This window comes from Orbicella faveolata, unplaced genomic scaffold (genome assembly GCF_042242905.1).
Source record: "Orbicella faveolata isolate gen_17 unplaced genomic scaffold, um_ofav_v1 contig_4, whole genome shotgun sequence".
In the NCBI taxonomy this organism is placed as follows: Eukaryota; Metazoa; Cnidaria; class Anthozoa; order Scleractinia; family Merulinidae; genus Orbicella; species Orbicella faveolata.
This window is the reverse complement of record NW_028301569.1, coordinates 6,439,739-6,465,529: the sequence shown is the minus strand read 5'-3', so window position 1 is coordinate 6,465,529 and position 25,791 is coordinate 6,439,739. Positions and strand designations below refer to the sequence as shown.

Here is a 25,791-nt window from a genome sequence, read left to right as displayed (position 1 = left end):
AACCAGACTGTGAAAATAGCCAATTAGGCGCATGGCACAGTAGAGTTCACCTCTGTTTAAAGAAAACAAGGGCTAGTAGACCAATTATTTTGGTACCACATCAATAATAGGACGAAAGGTACAATTTAAATATTCTTAAACCAAATATTAAGAATAAACACAATTTATTAAGGGTAGTGTGTTCTGATCATGGTATATTGGAAAATAGTCGGCGAAAAGAGAACCAATCAGATTCAGGCTTTTAGCCAGGATTGGAAAAAAGGGTGTCCAAAATGTGCTATAGGGCCCGCTTAAATGAACAATTTGTAAGGCTGACTCATGTATCGTATTAATATTAGAAAAGTTCTCGTTGACGTGATTAACAATTGTAACGCGCTTACAATTAACAAGTTAAGGTAAAAAAGTAAATAATGTAATGGTAAATTAACATACAGTTGGCCATCAATATGGTCAGGCTTTGGCATTTGATATCTATCCAGGACTGCTTGAACCACTCTGCCTTCTGACCATCCTGGGTATGGAATTCCTCCTGTTCAGGAATGCAGGTGTGTTTTAACTTATTCTTAAGCTGGTTTGATGGAAAATACTCTTTTATGTTACATCGACCTATCCCTCAATGTAAGTGTGCTGTGATCTGCTAGCTAGTTGTTTGACATTTTAGTTCTGTTCTGCTTTGTTTTTTTGTTGCTGTTGTTCCTCAACACATTTGTAAACTTACCGATGGTGAAGATCTCATATAAGACAATTCCATAAGACCACCTGTAGATTAGTAACGCATATCTGAGCTGGCTATACTTGTGTACTTATAACAAGAAACAAAAGGCATAAAATGGATGATGATAACAACGGCTTTAAAGGAACACTGTCACGATATATTTGCTTAAAACTGTTATAAATTCAAGAAATGTTCCCTACATTTATGTAATAAGAACTTAATTAGCGCTAACTAAGTGATAAAAAGGAATTTCTTGAAGGACGTCCACACTGCAGCACCCTTTTTGCAAAATTTCAACGATTTTTGAGCGAACTTGAACTTTTGCAAAACTGACAGCCATTTCCATCCTCGCCATTGTTAGCCATCCTCACTTCCTAATGGGTTTCAATCATTTGTTGAGTACTGCTCTACAAAATAAAACCATTATTGTTCAGCTTCCAATGATCGAGATATGATTTTTGAGATTTCCAGAATCGTGCTAAAAGAGGTGACAGTGTCCCTTAAAGACTAAACGAAGTTGTCTAATAGCATTCTACAAAGTAAAGAGCGCAATGTACAATTATAGCAAAATGATAGGTTTGCTTTAATGCGTCTTTTTCAAATTCTTCGAAATTTATTGAGCTGATAGAAAACCAGATTAAAATCAAGGATCTTTCCTAAGGAGCTTCCTTGCTTGGTGTATTGGTAATCGATCACCTCATCAAGTCTGGCTGCCAAATCCAGACAGAATATGTTGCAGTAACGTCTTGCAGTATTTTTGGAAGTCGTTGCATGTTTCGTTTTAATAACAATAGGAAGATTAAAGCCCCCCCCCCCCGGGGGTGGGGGGTGGGGGGGGACTCCCATATAAAAAGGACGGGGGGGGGCTCGTCGTCCCTTTCAGGGGTTAAAAAAGCAGTTTTGGTAACTCTTAGAGTGCTCAGCCTCAAAAGGTCCACAGTGGAAGCTTTTGCGGTGCCTTTTAGGGTATTGAGCCGAAAAAAGTCATTGTTAGTCAATGTGTTGTTTCAGAGTTTGTAACTCTTATTAGTGAAAAAAAGAAATTGAAGCCACGTCCACAAAACAGTACCTTGGTGTCTCTTGGGGATTTCTTTCCAAAATTTTCGACAAGCACCCCCGCCCTTTTTAGATGGGAGTCTCCTTCCCCCCCCCCCCCCCCCCCCCAACCCGGGGATTAAAGGCACTGTCACACTAGGGAACAACGTTTTTGTTGCACCAAGCTTTGCATGGAGTAAAACCAAGTTCACTTCAACCCATATTCATTTCAGGAGACATTTATTATACTAGGCAACCTCTAATGCAACTTTTCTTGAAGTGGGGCAATAGAATTGTGAGACAAAAACAACTACTGTAATCAGCGTCTAAAGTTAGTGAGGCACAACAGGGGTACTTATAGTTTACATACACGTCACTTTGGGTTGAGAGCGCAGAGAATTCTCCTGAAAGTATCTCAGGTGCAGTCCATTTGATTGGCATACAGCCCTGAAAATACAGTCAGTAGAAACCTGTGAACCATAACTTCTACAACATCTGTACTAACAAAACTAAATATTCAAAAAATCGAAGTGGCTCTTTAGATTTGTTAAACTTGGCAAACAGATGCATATAAAACATGTTATAATCACAATTTGATATAAAAAAGTGGAGGCCCTTTCTTGAGTTAGAAGTACTTAAAGCTTAAATTAAGGGTTTTTAACGACTTATACTATTCCTATGGTTACCGTTAATTTAAGGCAGGAAAAGAACTATAACTCCTTTATCAATAACTGAGTGTTCGTTTGATCTCACTATTACACTAGCTTCCAACTCAAAAGAGGTGTAGTTCATGACAGAAATAATGAAAAATGCTGGAAACAGTTGTCAGCCATCCCAATCATTTCCCTTGGGACCAATAATTATGTGTTAATTGCACTATGGCTGTGTAAAATTATAAATTGAGATACCTTTTTAGCGTTTCCATGTCCATATTTGAAATCTTGATAAGCCAGACCAAAGTCGGTAACTTTGCAAACAAAGTTGTCATCAAGAAGAACATTACGAGCTGCCAGGTCACGATGGATTATCTACAAAAATATATTATTTTACATTTTGAATATGATGCCACCTGTCAGAAGGTAACATTTAGTTATTGTATTTTTTTTAATAAATCAATTTTACAGAAAGCCTACATCCTTTCCCTTTTTTTTGAAACCAGAGGAGTTCAATATAAACCATATCTTTAGAAGTCAGCGTTGTATTGCAATCCAGGGATAGGAGAGGAATTAGACTCTAAAAGGAATTGCAAAAGCTGCCGTCAGAATGTTGAAAAGTTAATTGAAGGCACTCAACAATTCACTACCACTAATATTTCTACTCCCAGTACATATTATCGTAAGTGAGTTACTGTGCTGAACTCCAGATCGAGCGGTCGGGGGATCAAGGCCTGACTGAGAACATTCAGTAGTGCCTTTGGCCGACACACTACTCTTACAGTGCCTCTCCCTCCCAGGTGCATAAAATGGGTACCAGCAAATATTATGCCGTGGGTAGCCCTGTGATGGACTAGCATCCCTCCCAGGGGGTGGGGCAAATACTCCTAGTAACGTACACTGCAGAAACTGTAGATGCGATAAAGAACTGGCCTGGTGGGCCAAGAGGCTTAAACACAGGCCTAACACTATGTACAGTAGAAAACTTCATCAATGAAAATAAGTCAACCAAATTACACACACAAAAAAACATACTGCACTGCCAGTCGGAGCTTCAGAGTTTGTTAAAAAGTGGTGTAAAATTAACTGAGTAGGATTTTTTTTTAAATAAGTGTTAGAGTCTTAGCTTGTGGAATTTTGTTGCAGCCTAATTGGTTAGATGATTACTTACCCCTCGGGATCCAAGAAACACCATACCAGCAGCAATTTGTTTGGCAAACAACACTAGGTCATATATTTCCAGCTCTGAAACACTCCCCTGTCCAAGATGATATTTATCATGAATTCCGCGGCTTTTCCTCAGATAACCCAACAAGTCACCACGCGCCAAGTACTCCATGACTAGGATTGGTTGAACTACAAGAGAAGTAAGTAACAAAACTTACAGTCTGTATCTACAATCAATTCATCTCTTGAGATACTCTACACTTTTGGGAAATTTGATAGATGAGGCAACCTAATAATCAGTGTACTGGATACAGGATCGGTGGTCCAGGTTTGGGCCACTGAGATGTCAATGTGTTGTCTTGTTGGGTAAAGCATTAACCCTCACGTAACCTACTTACTCAGAAGTACAAAAGAATGAATACAAGACAAAGTATTGGGGGTTAACTGTGATGGATTATCCTCCTTTTCAGGTGAGGTAGAAAAAATTCAAGTCACTTCTTGCTACAGAATCCAGTGGTTATAGAATCCAGTGGCTACGGAATCCAGTAACCACCGAATCAAGTGGCTACAGAATCAATTGGTTGCAGAATTAAATGGTTCCAGAATCCAGTAGCTAAAGAATCTAGTGACTAAGGCATCAAGTCGCTGGAGAATCAAATGGTTCCACACTCTAGTGGATATGGAATCCAGTGACTACAGAATCAAATGATTCTGGAATCCAGTACCTAAGAACTAGGTGGCTACAGAAGCTAGTCGCTATAGAATCAAATGGTTCCAGAATCAAGTAGCTACAGAATCCAGTGACCACAGAATCAAATGGTTCCAGAACCCGGTAGCACAATCAGGTGGCTACAGAATCCGATAGTTACAGAAACGAGTGGCTACAAAATCCATTATTAAAGATTCTAGTGGCTGTTGATTGAATCAAAGGATTGCAGAATTCAGTAGCCACAGAAGCTAATGGCTCAGCACAGAATCCAGAAGTTACAGAAACTAGTAGCTACAAAATCCATTAGTTGGAATCTGGAATCCAAAACATTGTTATAGAACCCAGTGGCTACAGACGCCAGTGGTTAAAAAATCAAGTGTGCTAGAGAATCAAGTTGTAACAGTCTGATCACAAAGTGATAAGTGTTTTTCCTGCTTGACAAGATAACACAGGAATTAAATTCAAGATAATTCTAAAAAAAAATCAGTATCAATTTAGTTTTCATGTGTACGTCCTTAAAGAAAAGTTTCAGTGTAACGACAGCAGGAGATAAATCTGTATTAACATTTTATCTCAATTATTACATCGTTTTACCTCGTGTGGTAACACAGCCAATAAACTCAACAATGTTTGTCTGACGGTTTTCTCCAAGAAGTTTTCCCAGCTCCATTTCTCTCATCAGAGATTTCTTTCCATCTTCTCCAGAAGTGGCTACAATGTAAAAACAATACAATCAGGTGCAAATAAATTATAGTTATAGCTACAAATACTATTGAAAAAATGCACTGTCCTCAGAAAATAATACTCTAACTACCATCATTTTCTTCATTGCTCTGAATTTTGGCACGAAATTGCAGCGTTAATGTACAATTTCACATGTGAAATTACAAAATTGTCATGGAAATGTTTAGCGTGAAATTTCTCGATACAATGAACAAGTCAAAAACCCACAACTGTAAGTTTAATTTGTCACCCATGATATTAAAAGGCAATCAAACGGTATACTAGTGATATTAAGATATAATTTCAATTGCGTTTTGTCAAATGTCTTTTTTCACTTCCCTAAAGGCTTGAAAATTATTAGAATTTTGAAAAAGAATGCACATGGAATTATTTCCAAATTTCACTTTTCACCATTTGATTACTCATGCATACTAGTACAGCAATTACTAAAAAAATTCAATTGAGTGTCTTGAGGACCTTTAACTGCCTAAACAGAGGACAGTAAACCTGTCGTAAGAGACAAGATTTAACTACTTATGCAAATGGAGTTTACAGTGAAAAGGAGCCTAACTGGACAACTGAACTGCTACAAATAGTTTTTCTTGCTTACTTATTTACTTATTTACCATATCACCAATGCTCCTTAAAAGAAACAAGGAAACCATTATTTGAGCAATAATGCAAAACAGTCACTGATTGCCTGACTACTACACAGATAAGATTAGTATGCCCATTACAGAACAGAATACCACATGAAATATCAGTTTGTCTTCCTACTGCTTAATGATCTTACGTGTAAAGCATTTTGCAGCAACTGTCCGATTTCCAGGTTTTCCATCTGGTTCCTTCAAAAGTGCTCTCCAGACTGCTCCAAATGCCCCCCTGCCAATGACCTCTTGAAGTACTATACGGTCAACTGCAATCTCCCATTCATCCACTTCAACATTCAGCAACTCCATATTAACTGTTTGCTCCGGATCAGGACTAAGCAATTAATTGATTTAACTTCAGTGAGTTATCAGATATTATATAATAATTAATTGAATGCGCGTGTTCTGATTGGTCAATCAGTTATGGTTATTTGTGCCAGTAAACTCATGGAGATTTCGCGTGTCCTCTGAATTATTATATAAAAGCAATAGACCACAAGTTTTTATAGTTTATAAGCTGATAAACTACTTGGGATGTTGGAAGAACAATCGAAGAATTCCTAAATCACTCGCCTGCAGCTCGTGATTTACGAATTCCTCTCGTATTCTTCCAACATCCCGCGTAGTTTATCAGCCTATAAACCATAAAAACTTGTGGTCTATTGCTTAAAAGACCAAGCTGATCATGACGCCATATTTCCCAGTAATGTATGCCTGTACTTCAAAGCATGCCCAATGAATGAGTTGCCAGCAATTGGATACCCGTGTTATGTAAGGGAGTTTATCGGTAGATTTTATCACATATTTCACGGTTATTCAAATCCATTTGCGATAAAACGACGGTGAAAAAGCGTTGATCTCTCTCCAAAATCGTTTTTTTTTGTACCTCAAAACAACTTTTCGCTATACATTAATTTTCTTTCAAGCAACTTGCAATGTTTACCCCCCGACGATCCCAGAGTTCTTTGCGCAAACACGAATATACGATTACTGGCAACTCATTCATTACACACTCATGCTCAAAGGGGTTTTTTCATGGGGATTTTGAAACATTTTCGCCAAAACAGTCCTAAGCTTATGACTAAGCACTTTCTCGTACATGAAATGTGCCTAAAACACCAAAATAAAAATACAAACTAAATTGATGGCAGATTCAATCTCGGATTACATGTCCTGCATGCATAACTCATGTCATATCACCCCTAATTGACAGCTTGAGTGCACTAGACAGTATACCTTAGACTATTACACAACTACTCGTTAGCTCAGCGGGCCAAATTTAACTAAATTCAGCCAATCAGATTATTCCTTTGCTTGTCCAAGATTCTCAAAGTACTGGACCACTGGCACTGTCCAAAATGATCCTGCATGATTACTCTTGAAGATTTTCTGGTATATTTATGGCTTATGTTTCTGAAAGAACTTGTTTTCACATAAATGATTCCTTTTCTTTTCTTCCAACTCTGTTTTGCTTAACATCAGACATGAGTATGCGCCTAATTGGTGCCCAATCAAAATTGCACCCTTGAAGTTTGCAATGTTTCAGTTTCAGTTGTGTAATAACTCTCTCATTAACCACGCTTGTTTGGGGTTACATTGGTGATGTTCAGAAACAGTGATGCAAAATAAATAAATAAATAAATAAATAAATAAATAAATAAATAAATAAATAAATAAATAAATGAAAAGTAATGTAAGGCTCGACTCACAATTTAGAGAAATTAAAAAACAAGAAGATACTCGACTTACAGTTTTGCCATAGCTGTACATGTACAACCCCAATGAAAGATAACAAAAGTTACAGATTTATGAAAGACAAAAAAGTACAACAACTAAGAAATAGAAAACATGTACAGTGTTTCTATTGAGTTATAGAAACACGAGTGTAAGTTTGGGAGAATGAGAAATGCTGTGGGAACATGAGCCAACAGGCAAGTGTTTCCACACCTTTTTCGAGTTCTCCCAAACTTTCACAAGTGTTTCTATAACTCAACAGAAACGCAGAGAACATAACTATGTTTCCTATTTCTTTTAGAAAAATTCCATGACCAAAAGAAAGAAAACAACTTGCTTACTTTGATCATCAAAGTGTAAATTCTCTTTGCTCGTGCCATCGTTATGTCAACAGCTCGTGCTAGTTCTGTGTTTCTATCGCGTTTTAGTATAAATCTACTAGCGTTCTATCACGAATGCCAAACTCTGATTGGCTACGCTACTCGCTAGCTATTCTGTGATAGATAATGAGTAGCGTAGCAGTGTGCAGTTATTAACAAAATGAAGGCCGCTTCTTGGCGTTTTCGAAGAATCTGTGAAGAGGATTCAGATTAAGTTTTGAATGACTAGTAGATTTATACTAAAACAATTAGATTATGCGCTCTCGATTTCTATCGCACGATAGAAATCTCGAGCTCATAATCTAATTGTTTAATATATGGAAACACGATTTTAAACCAATCAGCTAAACTCAGGTGTAATATATGCCAGACCTGAGATGTGTTTAGAATTCTTATTATTAAAAATGCTATACTGGACTTAGGTGTGACTCAAAGCAGTCCAGTTAAAAACAACTATCATCTGGCCAAAGACATGCTCTAAAATCTGGCATTCAATTGTTGCTGATAGTAGCTAGAGATAAGCTGGTAATAGTTTTCTCCTTGGGCTAAGCAGCCAACCAAAGTGTTTTACATGACACTGAGACTGAATTTCTCTTGAATCTGCGACTCAATGGTAGAAGAGAGAGCCAAATTAAGTGGATCGTTTCTTCTTTAAAACAAAACCTGATTAGGAAGACAAAAGACTACGATAAAACACTGTCTTTCAGTTATTATTTTTACCTGCCCTGCGACGTTTGCAGATGTACCAGCCAACAGCAAATATGACAGTGCAACCAAGCACGGGTCCCGCAATATAATACCACTCCAGAGCCAGCCTGGTGACAGAACCTGAGTAGCGAACATTTAGCACGACTATAAAATACTTCGATCATTTTTATAGTCTTCTATTTGAATATTGTTATTCTATTAGAAAGAAGAGTCACCTAATGGTTAGCTTGCTATACTTGGGACTAAGTAGTTCAGGTTGAAGCCCTGACCAGGGTTATAATGCATCATGTTGTTGGGCAAGACAATTTAGTCTCACAGTGCCACTTTCGAGCCGGTCTCAGTTGTTACACAGGTGATTACTGCTACATGTAACCCAGGAAGACCCTACAGTCTGTAAATGTGATCAAATGTGGAAGCCTTTGGACGTCCCAGGCACCATAATTGTAGTCTCCACACATTCCCAAAATGGGTGTCTCACCATTTGGTAGGGTGTCTTAGGTCTTAGTTTTTGAGACACCCATTCCCAAATTATAAGCCGTAATGGTCCAGCTGTTGATATATATTGACAAGGTACTTTGAAAGTGTTGTGCCTTTAATAGGTAGCCTGTAACTTGCAAATAATTGATTATTATTGCCAGTTGATTATACAATTGTATAGAGCGGTTTTCAATTGAGTGTTGTAACACCAAAACTACACCAATTACTTACCAATTAGACTACTCAGCCAATCTCAAAACGTAGTAAAACCAAACCAAAACCAAAACCAAAACCAAAACCAAAACCAAAACCAAAACCAAAACCAAAACCAAAACCAAAACCAAAGTAATTGTCTAGTAATTACCTTCGACACTCAATTGAAAACCGCTCTATGAGTTTATACAATATATGTAATAAATTATTGTAGCGTTGAAGGCTTGTTTGTCAGCATCCTGCTGAAGTAATAACAGCAGTTGCCCAAAGCAGTTAAGCCATAACAGTGAAAATAGCCTGCTGAACAGGCGGATTAGCGGAGCAGACCGCGAAGCATGATACACGAGCGCGGAGCACGATCATGACTCCCACATCACACAAGTGGTCGCAATCCACTCTCATGTATCGTGTTTTGCTCTCTGCCCCACTAATCCGCCTGTTCTGCAGGCTACAGTGACAATGAAAAACTGCTTGCATCGTGTTTCACCATCTATACGGACAAGACAAATAACAATTATCCTGTATTAAACAAACAGAAAAGTCATCTTACCCTTGACTGACTTGACATTGATCTTCACAGTGGAACGGGCCACAATACCTGGTCTGTTACGTGCTTCACAAGAATATTCACCACTATCACCTTCCACAACTTCGGCAATATAAAGTATGCTCAATTTGTCATCTACTTGTGTATCAATTTGTGCTCTTGGGATTACTTCATCATCATTTTTCTTCCAACTGATCGCCACGGTAGCTTCATTGGCTGAACAAGTTAGTCTGAGTTGATCTCCTACTGCCAGTTTTGGATATGGCTTTGGGCTGACTTCAGCACTGGGTTTTTCTTTTAAGACCAACAATCCAGCAATAGGCAAAGGTGAAAACAAAGCAGTCAAATTGTGAAAAGACAGAGTCTTAAAGGTATTAAATTTGTCTGCAAGGCTCTTTGGTGCATTTATTTTCTGGAGAGCTTAATAGTATCACTCCCTATTCATCTTGATCAAGTATGAGCCTCATTCCTCAGAAATTTACTGAGAAAAGAGATACAATGTGAAGATTTCAAAACAAGACCAGTGACAAATAAACGCACCATCAAGAAAATTTGAAGCAGGCAATTTGATTTCAATCTGCCAATCAGCAAATCATGGCCATTAGCAGATTACGAATATTCGTGCAGAGTTGAACCCCTATTAACCGGCCACCCCCTATTAAGCGGCCAGTTATCAAGTCCCTAAATTATTGTCAGTGAAATACTGTAAATAAAACCCCAATTAAAGACGTTCGCGCTAATTGTTTCTGCGCATCCTTACTGCGCACGCAAATTCACGCATGAGAAAGCATGCCAAGTAATACATGAACAATGATATGGCAGATGGCCATTGCTATAACTTTGCCTGGATTTAAAGATCTTGGACGTTCGGTGACCCCTATTTTTCTTTTGATGGATCATTTTCTCTATCGATTTTCTACGTTTAGCGAAAAAATGAAGAAAATCTATTGACCAGAAGTTTGAATTTTTTGCAAAATGCACCATCGAATTCCGTTCTTCTTAGCTCTTCGTTTATCTGCTCGACGGTTTCAAATGCCTCTTGAAGGTTTAAGTTTTAACCGGCCACCTCTATTAAGCGGCCACTACCACCTTTTGGTCGTCCTGATGAGGGTTTTTCTATTGTCTATTAAATGGCCACCCAAAATTTAAAAACTTTGTTTTGGAAAAGGCGATGTCAGATAAGAGTCCAAAATCGAAGGTGAGGACTAGTGATAGAAAGATTCAGTCACATGTTTATCATGATTGTCTTGAAGTGACTCCATGTTCACTAAAAAATTAACCCAATGGTGAAAAATATTCAAGGTACACCAACCTCTATTAAGTGGCTAGGGACCGTTCATTTTTTATGAGGGAGGGGGGGCTGGTGGGATTTGGGAAGCACCATTTAAAAATCGCATGACCCCCTTTCAGCTTACCAATTTTTTCACATGGCCCCCCCCCCCTTATAGCGGTCATTTTTTGGGATGACCCCCTCCCCCCACAAAAAAAATTGAACAAACAATATTTAGATTTCAACTTTTTAAATATTTCTCTATTATCCCCCTACTTCACATTATTGTGCTCACTATGAAGACAATATTTACAATCCCTCTACTACAGAGAGCTGTTGTTTAAAAAACAAATCAAAAGAAAGAGAAGTCAATTTCGGATCTCCTAGTTATGGCTCGCCCTGAGCGTGTGGCATTTGGCCTCTCATTGGCATCTTTCTCATCTGAATTGATGAATGCAAGAATGACATCACTTGAGTCATCTTCTCCCCCAGAGTCAACTGCATCACTGTCATACTCATCATTGTCACTTTCATCCGTTTCACTGCTGTCAGCACTTGCCCTGTTGTAATTTTGTGTCAATGTCCTTGCATTTCTCAGTGTTGGTTGGCCAGCTCTGAGAGGACTCTTCTGCTGCAAGCATGAATGTCTTACAATTGCCTTTACTTTCTCACTCTTGCTGCTTTTCAAATGCTGCTTCAGCCCGTGGTGGTTCAAGTACTTGTTTAGTTCTGGAACACGTAGCGTTTTAAGCTTGGTTAGATCTTCGAACAACTCAGTCCAAGGATAATCCTCATATGATTTATCTTTTGCGTCCCTACTTAACTTTGCCTTTTCTTCTGCTCTCTTTTTCCTTTTAAATTCCAGCACTTCAAGATGTTGAAGATAATCCACAACAAACTTTGATTTGACAATAAACTTATCTGCAAATAGAGCAACGCTCTCTGGGTCAGATAAAACCAGCCTGCCACTTCCATGCTCTTTCTTCGCTTGGACCCTTGGCTGCCAGTCATCTGGATCACGCCCTTCTTTAGGGGTCTTCTGGTAGGAGAGGTAGTGGTATTCCGGTAGGCAGGAATGGTCAGGAACTGGTTTAGGGTATCTTTCTATGGGTGGTCCAGTCCATTCACAACAAAAAGAACAAATTTCTCCTACCTTTTCAAGACAGGACAACTTTAGAAACTCCCTGTAGTTCTCCCCCTCCTCGTAGTGCTCATTCATAAACTTCTCAATCTTACGGAAGTAACAGTGGCCTGGAACAGAATCTTTCCTTGCTCCTGCATTGTGATACTGAACCAAGTACGAAGTGTTGTGAAAAAACTGGAAATCTGTTGATGCGTTGTGTGAAACACATTCTTACATTTAATTTACAGATGTCTTTATTTGGAAGGTTTTTTCCTCTACTCTAGTGATAGGCATGTATAAATGTTGCCCTGTGCAGGTAAAACAGAAAGCTGTTGAAGTACAAGAAGATGAGCCGGTAAGTGTTAATTTCTTGTCAGTGTTCTTATTTTTATCTGAACATTAAAAGCGCATGTATGCTTCACTTTTATAATGAGAAACTTCTGTATTTTCTTATTGTAAAGATAGCACCTAAAACTGTTTGAACATTTTTAAAATAGTATGTGTCTTTTAATATATTGTTTGACTCAGGTCTACATTTCACTACACGAATACAACATTAAATGGTTACACGAACCATGATCATTCAATAATATCAGTTCAATATAATAAATAAAAAAATCGTCTTTCCTTTTCTGGTAGGTCACTAGTTCCTCCTCTGCTGATGATACAACCATACCTCAGGGTCTCCGGAAAACAAGCCTTGGCTATATTGATAATCCAATCGGGAAAAGAGCGCATTACTACATGAGCATCATGAAAGAGGCTCATTCCAAAATGCGCAATAATGGCGAAAGCGACGAGTCGTTTAAGAAAAGGTTTACAGCTGAACGATCCAGGCAGTTTGACATCTTACAAGTAAAAGAAGCAATCTTTCTACGTGCGGATGGCTGTTCAGAAAGGGCGAGTGAGTTTTCCATGCCAGGGTACTGGTTGAAGCCCAGTGATGGAAGAAAACTGAACTTCTCCATCAAAGAGCACAGAGCAATGGTGGAAAAGTTGAATGTCATATTGAAAGATGTAAAGGAACACGATTCCACACTCTTTCAGTCCAATGGAAGGGAATTATTTCACCAATGCTGCAAGAAGCAGAATCACCACCAACCTTGAGCAGGAAGTCATAGATTATGTTTACACCTTCATGTACCCTGAAGAGTACACTCTGACGGAAAGCACTGCTGCTTCTTGTAGCATTGGTGAAAAAGACTCCCATAGCAGCACAAGCGGCGACGAAGAACTCGACGACAGCGAAGATGAAGATGAGTGACAGTGAAAGTTGCATTCGAAAATAACAGTGTTAAATACTTCTTTTCAGTGGCTACAAATACTTTTTGTCGCCAAACATTTTTTAAAGCAGGAAAGTTTGTAATAAATTTGTATCCTGCCTTCTATGTTTATTCTGTAGCAATTTTTTTGATATTCAGACATTATCCCATTTTAAAGTTTTACTAAAATATTTCACGTGACCCCCCCTTTTTCCCTTATTTTTTTGGGATGGGCCCCCCCTCGAAAGCCATTTTTTTTTCGCATGGCTCCCCCCCCAAATCCCACCAGCCCCCCCTACCTTATAAAAAATGAACGGTCCCCTAAACCCTTTTTAGCGGCCACTTCACATTTCCCCGAGGGTGGTCACTTAACAGGGGTTTGACTGTATGCGAATGTTTGGCCTTAAAAAGATGGGTAAGGATACTGTGAATGTACAAATTATACAGCTAGGCCCAGTTATCTTGAACTCTCAAACTGAAAAAAAAAAGTTGAGATACTGGTAGGAGGTGGCACAAGATGACCCACAGTAAATGAGTTAAATAACACGATTTATTATATGGAGAAGAGTGTTTTACTGGGAACTAAACCACTCGTAGATTCCATACGCCACTTCATCCGGGACCCGAGTGGCATATTTTCCGAATGTCACCTTTGTGAGTGTCGTATCGTTCAATGACGGCACGATTCCCGCCTTTTGCTTTTGCTGAATTGGTTTCTCCATATAATAAAAAGAACATTATACGTTGGCTCGAAGATATGAATTTTATGTTCTAGTGGCAAGAACAATATCTCACGAGTGAGCGACGCTCACTCGTGAGATATTGTTCTTGCCACGAGAACATAAAATTCATATCTTCGAGCCACCGTGTAATATCCTCTATACATTTTTTAAACTTAAATTATTGAATGATACTATCTTTCTTTCCTTACCAAACACATGAAGGTATGCAGAGAAAGTTGTTGTGTTAGCTTTGTTTTCTGCTGTACACTTGTAGATACCTTCCATTTGTTTTATAGCATTAGACAACTCCAGAAATGATCCTTCACCAAAACTGCTTTGCTTGACACCTGATGGGAGGTCCCCATCATTAAATTTCCAGGACAATGTTGGCTTGGGAACACCTGTGGCTTTGCAGCTGAAGTTTGCTGGATGGCCTTCAGGCACAGACTTGTTTCTTGGAGAAACATAAATCTGAGGAGAGACTTTAAACCAAACATGCTCTTTTAAATTGATGGTCTCATGGTCTCAACCCAACCAGAGCAATCAACTGATTCACTTATTTTCATTTTATTTTAGGGTTAAAACCCTATTTAGCCTGGCCTTATTTTGTTTCTGAGCCAGGCCAGGGGAGTTGCTCTCATATACATGTATCTACATATCTCAAAAAGTATTCGCTCAGTAATGAAACTTAATTACATGACAAATATTTAGGGATAATTATGTGACATGACATCATATCACACCTTAATGATGTGAAAGTTAAAAAGTCCCCCATTTTGGATATGCTGATTTGCAGATAAGCATTTCCAAAAATTTTTCAGAAATTGCCGCAGAACAGCTCTTTGATATTTCCCAAATCGAAACAGAAACAACTCTTAATTTTGATAAAACACACTTATACCCTGTTGCCGTGGAAACATAAAGAGACAAAACCAAAATATTATCCCTGAAAGTACAGTAAACAAAAAAAAAACAAACAGAAAACAAACACCTGATTTCATAAACTTGCTCCAACAGCTATCGCATGCCAACTGACAAAGGATACGACATAATTACCTTACACTGTAAATTCTGGGTATAAAGGGGCACAAAAAATAAGGACCCATTGATTTCAAAACAAAAGCTTAGTAATAAAATCAATGTAGTTTTTCGTTAAAATCAGGTAGAACATTTTCACATTCGTCCCAATGATTATTAGTTTGGTAGAAAAAGTTATTCCATTGTTGAACTCCTGACTATTCGAAGATAGAAGTCCTCTTGAAGTAATGTTGTAGAAAAATGTTCCCCTAGCTACAGTATAATCAAAGAAATGAGGATTGTTGTTTTCAATAGGAACTTAACAGGCCTTGATTAGTACAGTCAAAAGTTTAACATGTTAAATTTCCAACTACAGGTATAAATGTGACAAAGCTAGTGAGGCCATCACTTAATTGGAAAGTGTGCCAGGTTTGGACAACTGAATAGAATTGCCATTAACTCTGTTCAGTGACTGATAGAAGCCATGTTTTTAATACTTTTATTCAGAAGTCATATACCTTACCTGTTACATCAACCCAAAAAGTGGCTTGTACCTCTCCTAACCAGTTTGCGGCTGTACATCCATACAAGCCAGTGTCGTCTAAAGTCATGTTATCATCAAAGTATGTGTTTTTGTTTTGGTTAGCAAGATCCACGCCATTCTTAGTCCAGTTAATCTGTAGTGGACGATCACCCCACACAATGCATTTCATTTTAAACGTGTGGTTCCATGCAACAGATTGATTCCTGAGCTCAGGGTGCAGTTCAGGTGGAGCTTGGGAAGCAAGAGAATTAAGGAGTGAATTTGCTGTTTACATGTACATGAAATTTCCAAATCCTTTATGTTCCTTTAAAGACTGAACAAACAAGCCAACTTGGTGAAATTAAAAAAAAAAATACACTGTAGCCGTCAAGTTGATCAATGTTTCCCATGTATTACAACCCATGAATAAAAATTGTATGCACACACTTTCCATGGTTGATACATATGTACATCATGCAAGCATTGCTATATAGGACATTTTTATACTGCAGTCAAACTTGCATGAGCAGCCACCCTTGGGAAGTGGAAAAGCCAACATCTTTTTCAAAACCAAGGCCAAACCACATGTATTAAATCATTGCTGGCTGCTTAAAACAGAGGTAGAAAGAAGAAGGAGAATAATAATAACAACAACAACAACAACAACAACAATAATAATAATAATAATAATAATAATAATAATAATAATAATAATAATAATAATAATAAAAACCCTCACAGCTGGGTAGATCCAAAGTTGACCATAACCACTTTAAGTGTTGTTACAGAAAACAAGCATATCCCTCCACAAGATGAAATTGCGGGGTGCCCCAAAACCTAAGACCTTTAAGACCTAAGAATAAAGACCTAAGACTTCAGACCCCCTCTGAATCTCAGAAACTAAGACCTAAGGGGGTCTTAGGTCTTACTTTTAGAGATTCGGAGGGGGTGTTTCAGGTCTTAGCTTTTGAGTTTTGGAGGGGGTCTTTGGTCTCTGTTATTGAGATTTGGAGGGGGTCTCAAGCCTTAGTTTTTGAGACTCGGAGGGGGATCATAGGTATTAGTTTTTGGGATTCCAAGGGGGTCTGATATAAGGTCTTAGAACTTAGGTCTTTTCTTGAGACCCGATGTTTAGGGTTTACCCCCCCGTCTCCCCCTTTTCTCCTGAGATGCTGCTGAGAAAAGTCAGCAAAATAAAATTCTAGTCCTCTTGATGGTTGATGTTATACATGATAATTGTCATTAACTTACTTTCAACTGTAACGTCTATGCTGGCTTTGAAATCACCACCAGCATTTTGTGCTTTACAGGTGTACGTTCCTTCGTCTCTCTCTGTTACATTTGCTAAGACCAAAGTTGTGTTCACCTCGTTAGGCAGAAGGACATTATTTTTATACCATGATAGTTGTGGTTCAGGCAAACCTTCAACAATTTTACAAGTCAGATTGCCACTCTCTCCTTGCCTGTATATGCCTGCGCCTGGTCCTAACGAAATTAATGGGCGAACTAAAAAAAACACACAAAAAAACAATAACAAAACATTACTAGGATAAAGAGATAATTATTTTTTTAGACAACAGTCCTAAAAAAACAGTCCTAAACAGCACTCTTGTCAACTATCACGTGATACAAATCTCGAGCTCATAATCTAATTGTTTAATAGAAACACTTGTGAAAGTTTTGGAGAACTCAAAAAAGCTGTGGAAACACTTGCCTGCCAATCATGTTCCCACAGCATTTCTCATTCTCCCAAACTTTCACTCGTGTTTCTATACATGTAACTCGATAGAAACACAGTACATGTTTTCTATTTCTTGAATAAATTTGAGGTATGGCCCAGAAAGGACCCAAAACAAAGTTCAGTACCAGGAGGAAGCTCTGACCACAGGTGTTAACTATGTCCTTTTTATAGACAATTTATGACAGAGAAAAGTATCCCTTTCATATTGAGCTTAATACAAAATAGTACCCTTTTATATCTATATCTACAATGCATGCACTGTATCCTTTACTTACAATCTTTGACAGAATAACCCCTTAAATTATATATTTGAAAGGGCTTTTTTAACTACAGTGGAACCCTGTTAAAATGGGCATCAAAGAGCCATGAAAATGTGGCTATATTGATGGGTGGGCTGGGCCAAATTTCATGATTTAATAAACTGTTCTATAAAAAGCATCCAGAATGCAGTTTCAATTTAGAAAAAAAAGGAACTTCAGTCCGTATACACAATATTAACAAAGGAAAGATGAACATAACTGATTTGAGTGGCAGTGAGCGTAAAATGGGGTTTCACTGAACAGGTGATTCCAGGGGGATATGGGAGCCTGGTAGGGTGGCGTGCATGTTATTCTTTTAAGAACCCTCCAAAAAGTGGAGGAAAAAATGTAACCTGGTGTGAAAAGATTAACCTGGGTTGAAACATATCACCCTAGGATGAAATCATTCTGACATATAATTACAAATATTATTTTACGATTCAACAGATACATCGTATTGAAGTACCTTCTAAATTATTGGTAAGTTTTAAATTAATCAATTGTTAATTTATTGGTTAAATTAACTAAATCATTTTTTTTAAATATATTAATTTATATCAAAAGAGATTTCTTAAAACATAAAATGGTAAAAACGAACGATAAAATCGAACGTTTCAGAGTAGTCATAACTCCATTATCAAGGAAAAATATACGTTAGATCATGCAAATTAAAGCTGCATTTAAAGCGATTTTGGCACGAAGAATTAACATAAAAGGGTGCGAAGATTATGAAAATACTTTCGCACACATGGAATCTGATTGCACGTTAAGATTTGGCTTTAAAGCTCTTATAAAAAGCATTTTGTGCACTAAACAGGCAAATTTGTTTCTGCATTTCTTAAGGACTTCGCAACGCTCTTCGCACCCTTTTATGTTAATTCTTTGTGCCAAAATCGCTTTAAATGAGATTTTACTGTCACGCCAGTAAAATATAGTTAATGGAGCGTGACGTACGTTCTGAATGAGCCGTTCATGGTGGCATCACTTTCTATAGAGCTATTGAGCAGTTATATTCCAAAGGTCAGCAAACTGTAAGCCTTATTGTAGCTAAACCTAAAACATTGTAGCTTTGTTACCTTCTGAACGTTATAACGTACCATAGCATAATGGAGCAAAGCATTAAAGCACTATTCATGTTTAAGATGTTACACGTGTTAGGGTAAGCTGTTCGGTAGTACAGCCTTTTCTATTGGCTTACAAGCAGACGAACATCTCCATATAAAAACTCGGAAAACTGCTCAGAGTCCATTTTGAGTTTGTCTAAGCAACGTAGCCATCACTTGTTGTAAATCTATCGTTTAATTTTCCCTCCCTCCCTCCCTTTGGAGACGAGGTTGGTCATGTATTCCTGCATAATAAACAAAGGGTCACTCCTGTGTGGTACGGTTAAGTCTGCACAGCGACTTCCCCCAAGCTTGTTGTTTTTTCATCGCCTTTGAACATCGCTTGCTAACCGATACTCTTGTCTGATCCAGCATGTACTGTCTGTCATTCAGCTTGTAGTGCTGGGGAGATAAGTGAGGTTGTTTCGTCACGCTATCGCCAGAAGTCACAAGGGCTAACCAAACGCAAGGCAGTGTTCCCCCATAAACGCCATCACGAGTTGTTTGTATTTGAGTAATAGCTCTGGTTCAATTGCAAGTCACCACGGTTAACTTACTTTCGCTAGGAACAACGACATTAAGTGGGGTAATTTGCACGATCTAACATATTTTTCCTTGATAATGGAGTCATTACTACTCCGAAACATTTGATTTTATTGTTTGTTTTTACCGTGTTATGTAAAATTAAGTTAAATTAAATATATAATTTAAATTAAATAATTTTAATTAATTAATTTAATTAATTAATTTTCAATTTAATTACTGGTAATTTTAAATTAATTTTGCTTAAAAGCATTTGTCACTCACTTATAACAAAGACATTGATGGTTTGTTCTTCTTCTGTGGCCCTTTCACTTCCTTTATTTTGTCTAAAGGTGCAGATGTACATTCCTTTGTCTTGTGGGTGAACTGGATTGACGCACAAACTCCCATTAGAAAGTTGTGTGAATCTTCCCTTGTCCAGTGGTGTTTCATCTTGTCTCTTCCACTCAATCTGTGGAGCTGGAGTTCCTTCAGCACTACAACTTATAATTCCAGAATTACCAGCAACAATTCTTTGTTCAGGGTTCTTCTCAGTAAATCTTGCTTTTGGAAGCAATATACATAAATTGTGACAACCGCTTGTAAGTTATGATAATTATTATATCATTATATTCTGAGTAAACCATCTGTGTACTTCTGTAAATTAAGAGACAATACTAGAAATTAAAGTAATTTAAAAGCCAAGCATACATGTATTACAAAAGACTATGTACAAGGTTAATGTTATGGACATACTACATGGAACATGCCACTACAATACTGCATGCTCGTCCTAATTTTAGATTTTTTCTCCTTTTTTATATACGTAAGCTTATTCAGTTGTTACATATTTTATCCATTTCAGTGTTGACTATTTAATTGCTTTCTTTGTATTTACTATTTCGGGACTATTTTATCTAATTAGATGTAGAGATTTTCTCTTGATAATTTATCTATTGTTAATTAAGTGTCCCTAGTTAGCTCTAAAAGCTAAATATCATAGACCCTCAAATATATAATTTATTATATTATATTAGAAGTTGATTACTAATTTGCAGCAAATTATCACTTAAACACTTCAATTTTAGATTTTAAATTTACATGGATTTATTGATTTTCAGAAAAACATCAATTAATATCAATTAATATCAATTAATATCAATTAAGAAGAGACTTGAGTTTTTCTATATTTCACAATGTGCATCTACTGTTTACATTTTGCTATCATTTCGTGAAGCAAGACAACAAAGTTTGCAAAGATTACATTGAACGTTTGTCTGGAGAAAACAAAAGTTCAATTTACATGTAAAGAAAACAATGCTCTCTCCAGTGAAAAATTCTTCATGTTTGCCATGGGCAAAAACACAGAGCTCTTCATATTTTATGCTAGGAGCAAATTAAGTTCTACAGTAGCAACACTAATAGGAGGAAAAATCAATGCTTAACTGATTGAAAAGTCATAACTTGAAACCGATGAACACTGTTTGAAAAGAATCTTGGCTGACAAGCAGCTTAGGTTCCAAAGTATATCTAATGGTTTTCTTTCACTGATCTTGCTGTTTTAAGTTGATATTTCTGCAAGCAGTTTGAATACCAAGTGTTTGGAGGTTTTTGGTTAAAATTACAAGGTGCTGCCATGCATGTTTATTTATTTACAACATCATCACATGGTCAGACTTCTCACTCTCAATATATGATTTCTTGTTGAATTACTGTAAATATTCATCCGAAATAGGAATTAGAAATGATTAGAAGTACTGTTATACTGATCTCTAGATTCAAGCAATGCAGTATTTTAAAAATGGCCAACTGCATCAAGTAATAATAAGTAAAGATAAACATGGTGGCATATAATTATATACATATTTGTATAGCATGCACATAATTTTACATCCCAAAAAAGCAGAAACAAAATGACCAGCATTCAAAACAGGCATACTGACTTCAGATCACGTATTGGAAACACTATTTAACACAGACACAACCTTGTTATTTGGAACAAAACCATTTGTTAACCAAGATTCCCTCTAACTACTACGGACAGACCTGATGACATACCTGTACAGTGTAACGTAGCCCACCCCCCGGGGGGGGGGGGGTACTCCCTTATACGGGTTATATAGAGTGGTTATGTGCGGCCCCAAAGGGTATGGTTTTTCAGCCGTTTTGGTCCTAAATAGGGTGTCAATTTTAGCCATTTTTGTCATAAATAGGGTATGATTTTTGAGCTCATCTCCAACTGGGTATGCTTTTTAGAAGAAGTTCCTTTTTCATCATTAGTGATTAGAGCAACCAACAAAAGCCCTTTACAATGCCTTTAACACTGGTCTGAACTAGGGAGCTAAGTGTAAGGCAGGTCTGAAACGGGGTATTGATTCAGGATCAAGTCATTCACAGGGTATCAAATTTTTGGTCAGGTCATAAATAGGGTAGGGAAAATCATAGATTTTGGTCATAAATAGGGTAAGGGTGTTAGGAAGCTGGCTGCATAACCCCACCCAATTTTTCTCGGAGTACCCCCCCTCCACCCCAGGATGCACAGGTGTAAATGGTCTATCAAAGATTACTGAAATTGAGGCTAGAGAAAAAAATTGTACACATTTAGAGCTGTGAAGGTACCCATTTTAAGACAAACATATTTGGCTAAAAAAACCAGGCTAAATAATCAAATTATGTGCTAGTAAAAATTATGTTCCTAGTAAAAAAATAATCATTTAGCCTACCATTGACATAGATGGTGTAGTATCGAGTGTATTCCAATCCCCTGCATTCATAGGTTCCTCCATCAGACAACGCAACGTTTTTAATGGTCAGTTCACCATTTTTGTTTGCTTTCATCCTTGTCTTAGATGTGGGGTTTAAAATCTCTTGATTTTTGTTATCGAACCAACTTATGTGTTTGGTTTCATTTTCCAAGGAGCAGCGAATAGTTTCACTCTTGCCAACATCCAAAAATTCTCGCACCGCGTTCAAAACTATTTTGTCCCCTGAAAGAAAAGACTCCTGCTAAGCACCCTGTAGGGGCATTTAGTATAGCATGCTTTTCAATATTACCTATACAACGTACCACATAACAAATAAGGATAAATCCTTAGGTATTAATTAATCAACCTCTCGAAAAGGGCTGACTCTTCTCTGGTAAGCAAGAATATTGTGATCCACACTGTTGCTATGAGCGTCAGATAACAATATAATTTTATTACATTAGTATACATGTGTACCACACAAGTAAATAAGGGTTTTCTCACATTTGGAGGTGATTTAGCAATGAAAACACTTTTTGCAATTACGGGCAAAAATTTTGAAATTTGCTATGATTGGTTTATTGCTATGAGCATATGGTGGTTGTATGGTGGTTAGATAATGCCAGACTTTTAAGTATTATCAATAAAAATAGTACTAAATCAAACTATTCTAAGATCACTTACCTTTTGGTTCACACAATGCCTGAGCAGCTGTGTCATCATTTTGACAGTCAACATTAAGCTTTCCATCAGTTCGTGGGCAGGATGCCAGCTCAGGCTCATCTCCATAGCAGGCTACATCAGACATTACAAAAGGAATGTCCTCATCCTTGATATCTCCCGCAACAAATTCAGCCACTGCACGTTTGAAGCCAAGTTGACGACAAATAACTTTGACATCTTCAAAATTCCATTTATTATGGCAGATCTTTCCCCACTTTCCCTTGTAAAACACTTCCACTCTTCCAAAATATTCTTTATTGCTCCCATTTAATCGTACAGGGACTTGTGCGATAACAAAAGAAAAATAATTACAGTTTTGTTAGAATATTGCTTAAATTGGTTTTGCTTATTGCATCTTACAAAAACAGGGCCCTAATGTTGGAGATGGAAAGTTTTCAATACCATTTGTCATTAGCACAATTTGTTTTTTGAAACATTACGGACTTTCTTACAAAAGTAACACTAGATTTCTGTCCTTCAACAAGTTCTTTTGATTGACTGATTGATTGATTGAAAATTATCTTATCACATGCTGATAGTGTTATAATCATATAATAATCACATTATGTCAATGAACTTGTTTTGGACTTGGGCCAGGACAAGTCAAGAATAAAAACAAACTACGTGTACGTATGCACATGTACATGTATACCTTTGCATAATTGTGTTTTATCGTCGACGTTACTCTTGCAATCTGTCAGTGATGTACAGTTAGAGTGGATTGATGAATTTGCGGCATTGCTGTTATCTCCATGCCATGCACCATCATCATATAACCCGCTGTTAGTGTAACCCATGGCCTTGCAGGTCAAATCTTCTTCATCTGTACCTCCCCTTCTGGTACAAAGTCTTTCCCAGCTACCTTTTTTGTAGATTTCCATTCTGCCGCGTGATGGGTTTTCCTCAAACTGAAAGCGTAGTGGAAATGCTGATGGAAGAAGTGAAAGCATGTCTTTTATCAGCCCAATTGATTCTACATGCCGTGTTTCTTTTTAAAGTCTTCTTTTCCTTATGGCAATTAATTCCATCAATGATTACAAAGACATAATTTCACACCGGCAAGAATTACATAATGTTGTCCCTACAAAGCTGTACAGTACTCAACCAAATTGTTTGGAATAATTGATTCATAAAAAAATTAACAAAGCCTCCACATATTTTCGAAGCTGGCATCAAGCTGATATCTGTAAACTATCCGGTCTTCTCGATGAAAGTAACACTTAATTTCTGTCATGAATTCATCGAGTTCTTACAAAAATTCATTGTAAATGCAATTTTTTAACATTATCATGGCCTCCTTTTGGCAATATCGAGTGTATGGAAAAAATACCTAGAACAGGAAGAACAAGCCACCACAGTTAATTTACTTACCATTGATAAACTTACATGCAAAATAAATTACGGATCTTTAATAATTGTTGATCATCAAAATTTTTCTCCTCTAACAGCTGAGAAAAGACTTATAGAATGTAGATTTGATATCCATGAATGTCAGAAAATATTATTCTTTACCCTTTCTTGTGACTGAAGAAATCAAATTTTCAATATTCCAATACAAGATTATTCACAATTTTCTTTACACCAATTGCATTTAGTTGTACAAAAAATTAATGAAAAAGGTTGAAGACCCTCATAACATCCCTTCTACACAAACATCAACCAAACAGTCAGTCATTTATTTGTATTGGGTCCCTCTGCTAGTACTTTCTAGTTGGATTTTATTGAACATGGTGTCAGTCTACTTCTAAAAAGACCTTACGCCTTTCCGAGAATGAAATCATTTATGGCATAGACTTAATAACTGGTCATTTTGTTCAACCCTAAACCACCTTATTCTCATAAATAATCTTTATTGCAAAGCATTAAATAGCGTTAAATTTAGGTTTGCAGATTACATAAATCAAACAAATGTTATATAGCCCTTATGTCAAACAAACATAATACCTTTTTAGAGAAGTGGTCCAGTTTCTTAAATTAATGCATGCAGTACGTAGTCACACATTTAATTTGCAAGGTTTAAATTGGTTATCACAGTTTTTCCAAATACTAATTGGGCATTGTTCTGTAACCTCGTGCAAGCAAGCAATATAGCATAATTATTGTAAGTGAGTAATGCAACATAATGTATCGTAAGTGAGGTAATGTAATGTATTGTAAGTGATAATGTGTGTAATATAGCATAATTTTTCCTTGTTAGTAACTCAATAATTTTATGCAACAATTTGTAATGTAGGTAATACTGTACATGTCGTATGTAGTAATTAGTAATGTTTGTACTTAAGTAATTTGGAGTATACTCTATGTACTTAATGTAAAAATAACATTTTGTAAGTGATCATTGTAAACTAGTAATGTAACAAATTATCAGTTGATTTTAGTACTGTGTTGTAAATTGAAAGCTTTTTAATGCAAGTATTCTGTAATTGTAATGTATTATATGCAGTGTAAATAGAAAATGAAAAATAAAAAAAAAAACATATTGACTTATAACTTATCTCTGTGCACCTTCATAGCAGCTGGACATGTTAGTACAATCCCTCACAACTGCTCTGGTTCCATTGCATTTCATTCCACCATGTGCTGGCTCTGGATTAGCACATTCTCTGATCCTTGTTTGTATGCCACTGACTGTCTTAGTACAGAGACTCCATTGGCTCCATTGGCTCCAGCCACCATCAACTTACAAAAAGGAGATCAAAACAGTTAATTTTACAATACATGCACATATAGCTACATTTGATACACTGACAGTATCAATATCAAAGTTGTACTTTTCCTCTTTTTTTTTTTTCTAGGCACATGCATGTACACTTCCATTTTCTTTGATCAACTATCAATCAACCAATCAGTGCAGATCTGCCAGTATTGAGTTTCCTATATGATTTTTTGTGATTACTTTAGCTGGCTTGTCCATTATTTTTCCTAGCTGGGCAATCAGGTAATTAATGTCACTAAAAGATGGTTGACCAGTGATCTTTCTTGTTGTCTCAGTGACTGGATGACCACTAATTTTGACTTGCACAACTACTTC

At 37.1% G+C, this 25,791-nt stretch overlaps 2 protein-coding genes across 2 annotated transcripts in view; one reads left to right on the top strand and one right to left on the bottom strand.

The window, feature by feature from the left end:
• LOC110041170 (mast/stem cell growth factor receptor kita-like) overlaps positions 1-25,791 on the bottom strand; it is a 56,724-nt gene that overhangs the window by 7,982 nt on the left and 22,951 nt on the right. The window contains exons 7-24 of the mRNA XM_089276573.1: positions 25,266-25,439; positions 23,413-23,688; positions 22,722-23,042; positions 22,017-22,280; positions 19,579-19,857; positions 16,880-17,134; positions 15,629-15,880; positions 14,298-14,570; positions 9,715-10,005; positions 8,487-8,594; positions 7,402-7,414; positions 5,796-5,986; positions 4,874-4,990; positions 3,575-3,759; positions 2,659-2,778; positions 2,121-2,197; positions 719-759; positions 433-529 (exon numbers count right to left, since the gene is read on the bottom strand). Of these exons, the coding sequence (XP_089132699.1) occupies positions 433-529; positions 719-759; positions 2,121-2,197; positions 2,659-2,778; positions 3,575-3,759; positions 4,874-4,990; positions 5,796-5,986; positions 7,402-7,414; positions 8,487-8,594; positions 9,715-10,005; positions 14,298-14,570; positions 15,629-15,880; positions 16,880-17,134; positions 19,579-19,857; positions 22,017-22,280; positions 22,722-23,042; positions 23,413-23,688; positions 25,266-25,439 (3,334 nt within the window). The remainder of the gene's footprint in view (positions 1-432; positions 530-718; positions 760-2,120; positions 2,198-2,658; positions 2,779-3,574; positions 3,760-4,873; positions 4,991-5,795; positions 5,987-7,401; positions 7,415-8,486; positions 8,595-9,714; positions 10,006-14,297; positions 14,571-15,628; positions 15,881-16,879; positions 17,135-19,578; positions 19,858-22,016; positions 22,281-22,721; positions 23,043-23,412; positions 23,689-25,265; positions 25,440-25,791) is intronic.
• Positions 12,374-13,211, top strand: LOC149101265 (uncharacterized). Its single transcript, XM_089276558.1, has 2 exons — positions 12,374-12,459; positions 12,744-13,211. Exons 1-2 carry the CDS (start codon positions 12,397-12,399, stop codon positions 13,209-13,211), a joined length of 531 nt encoding a protein of 176 aa, XP_089132684.1. The 5' UTR covers positions 12,374-12,396.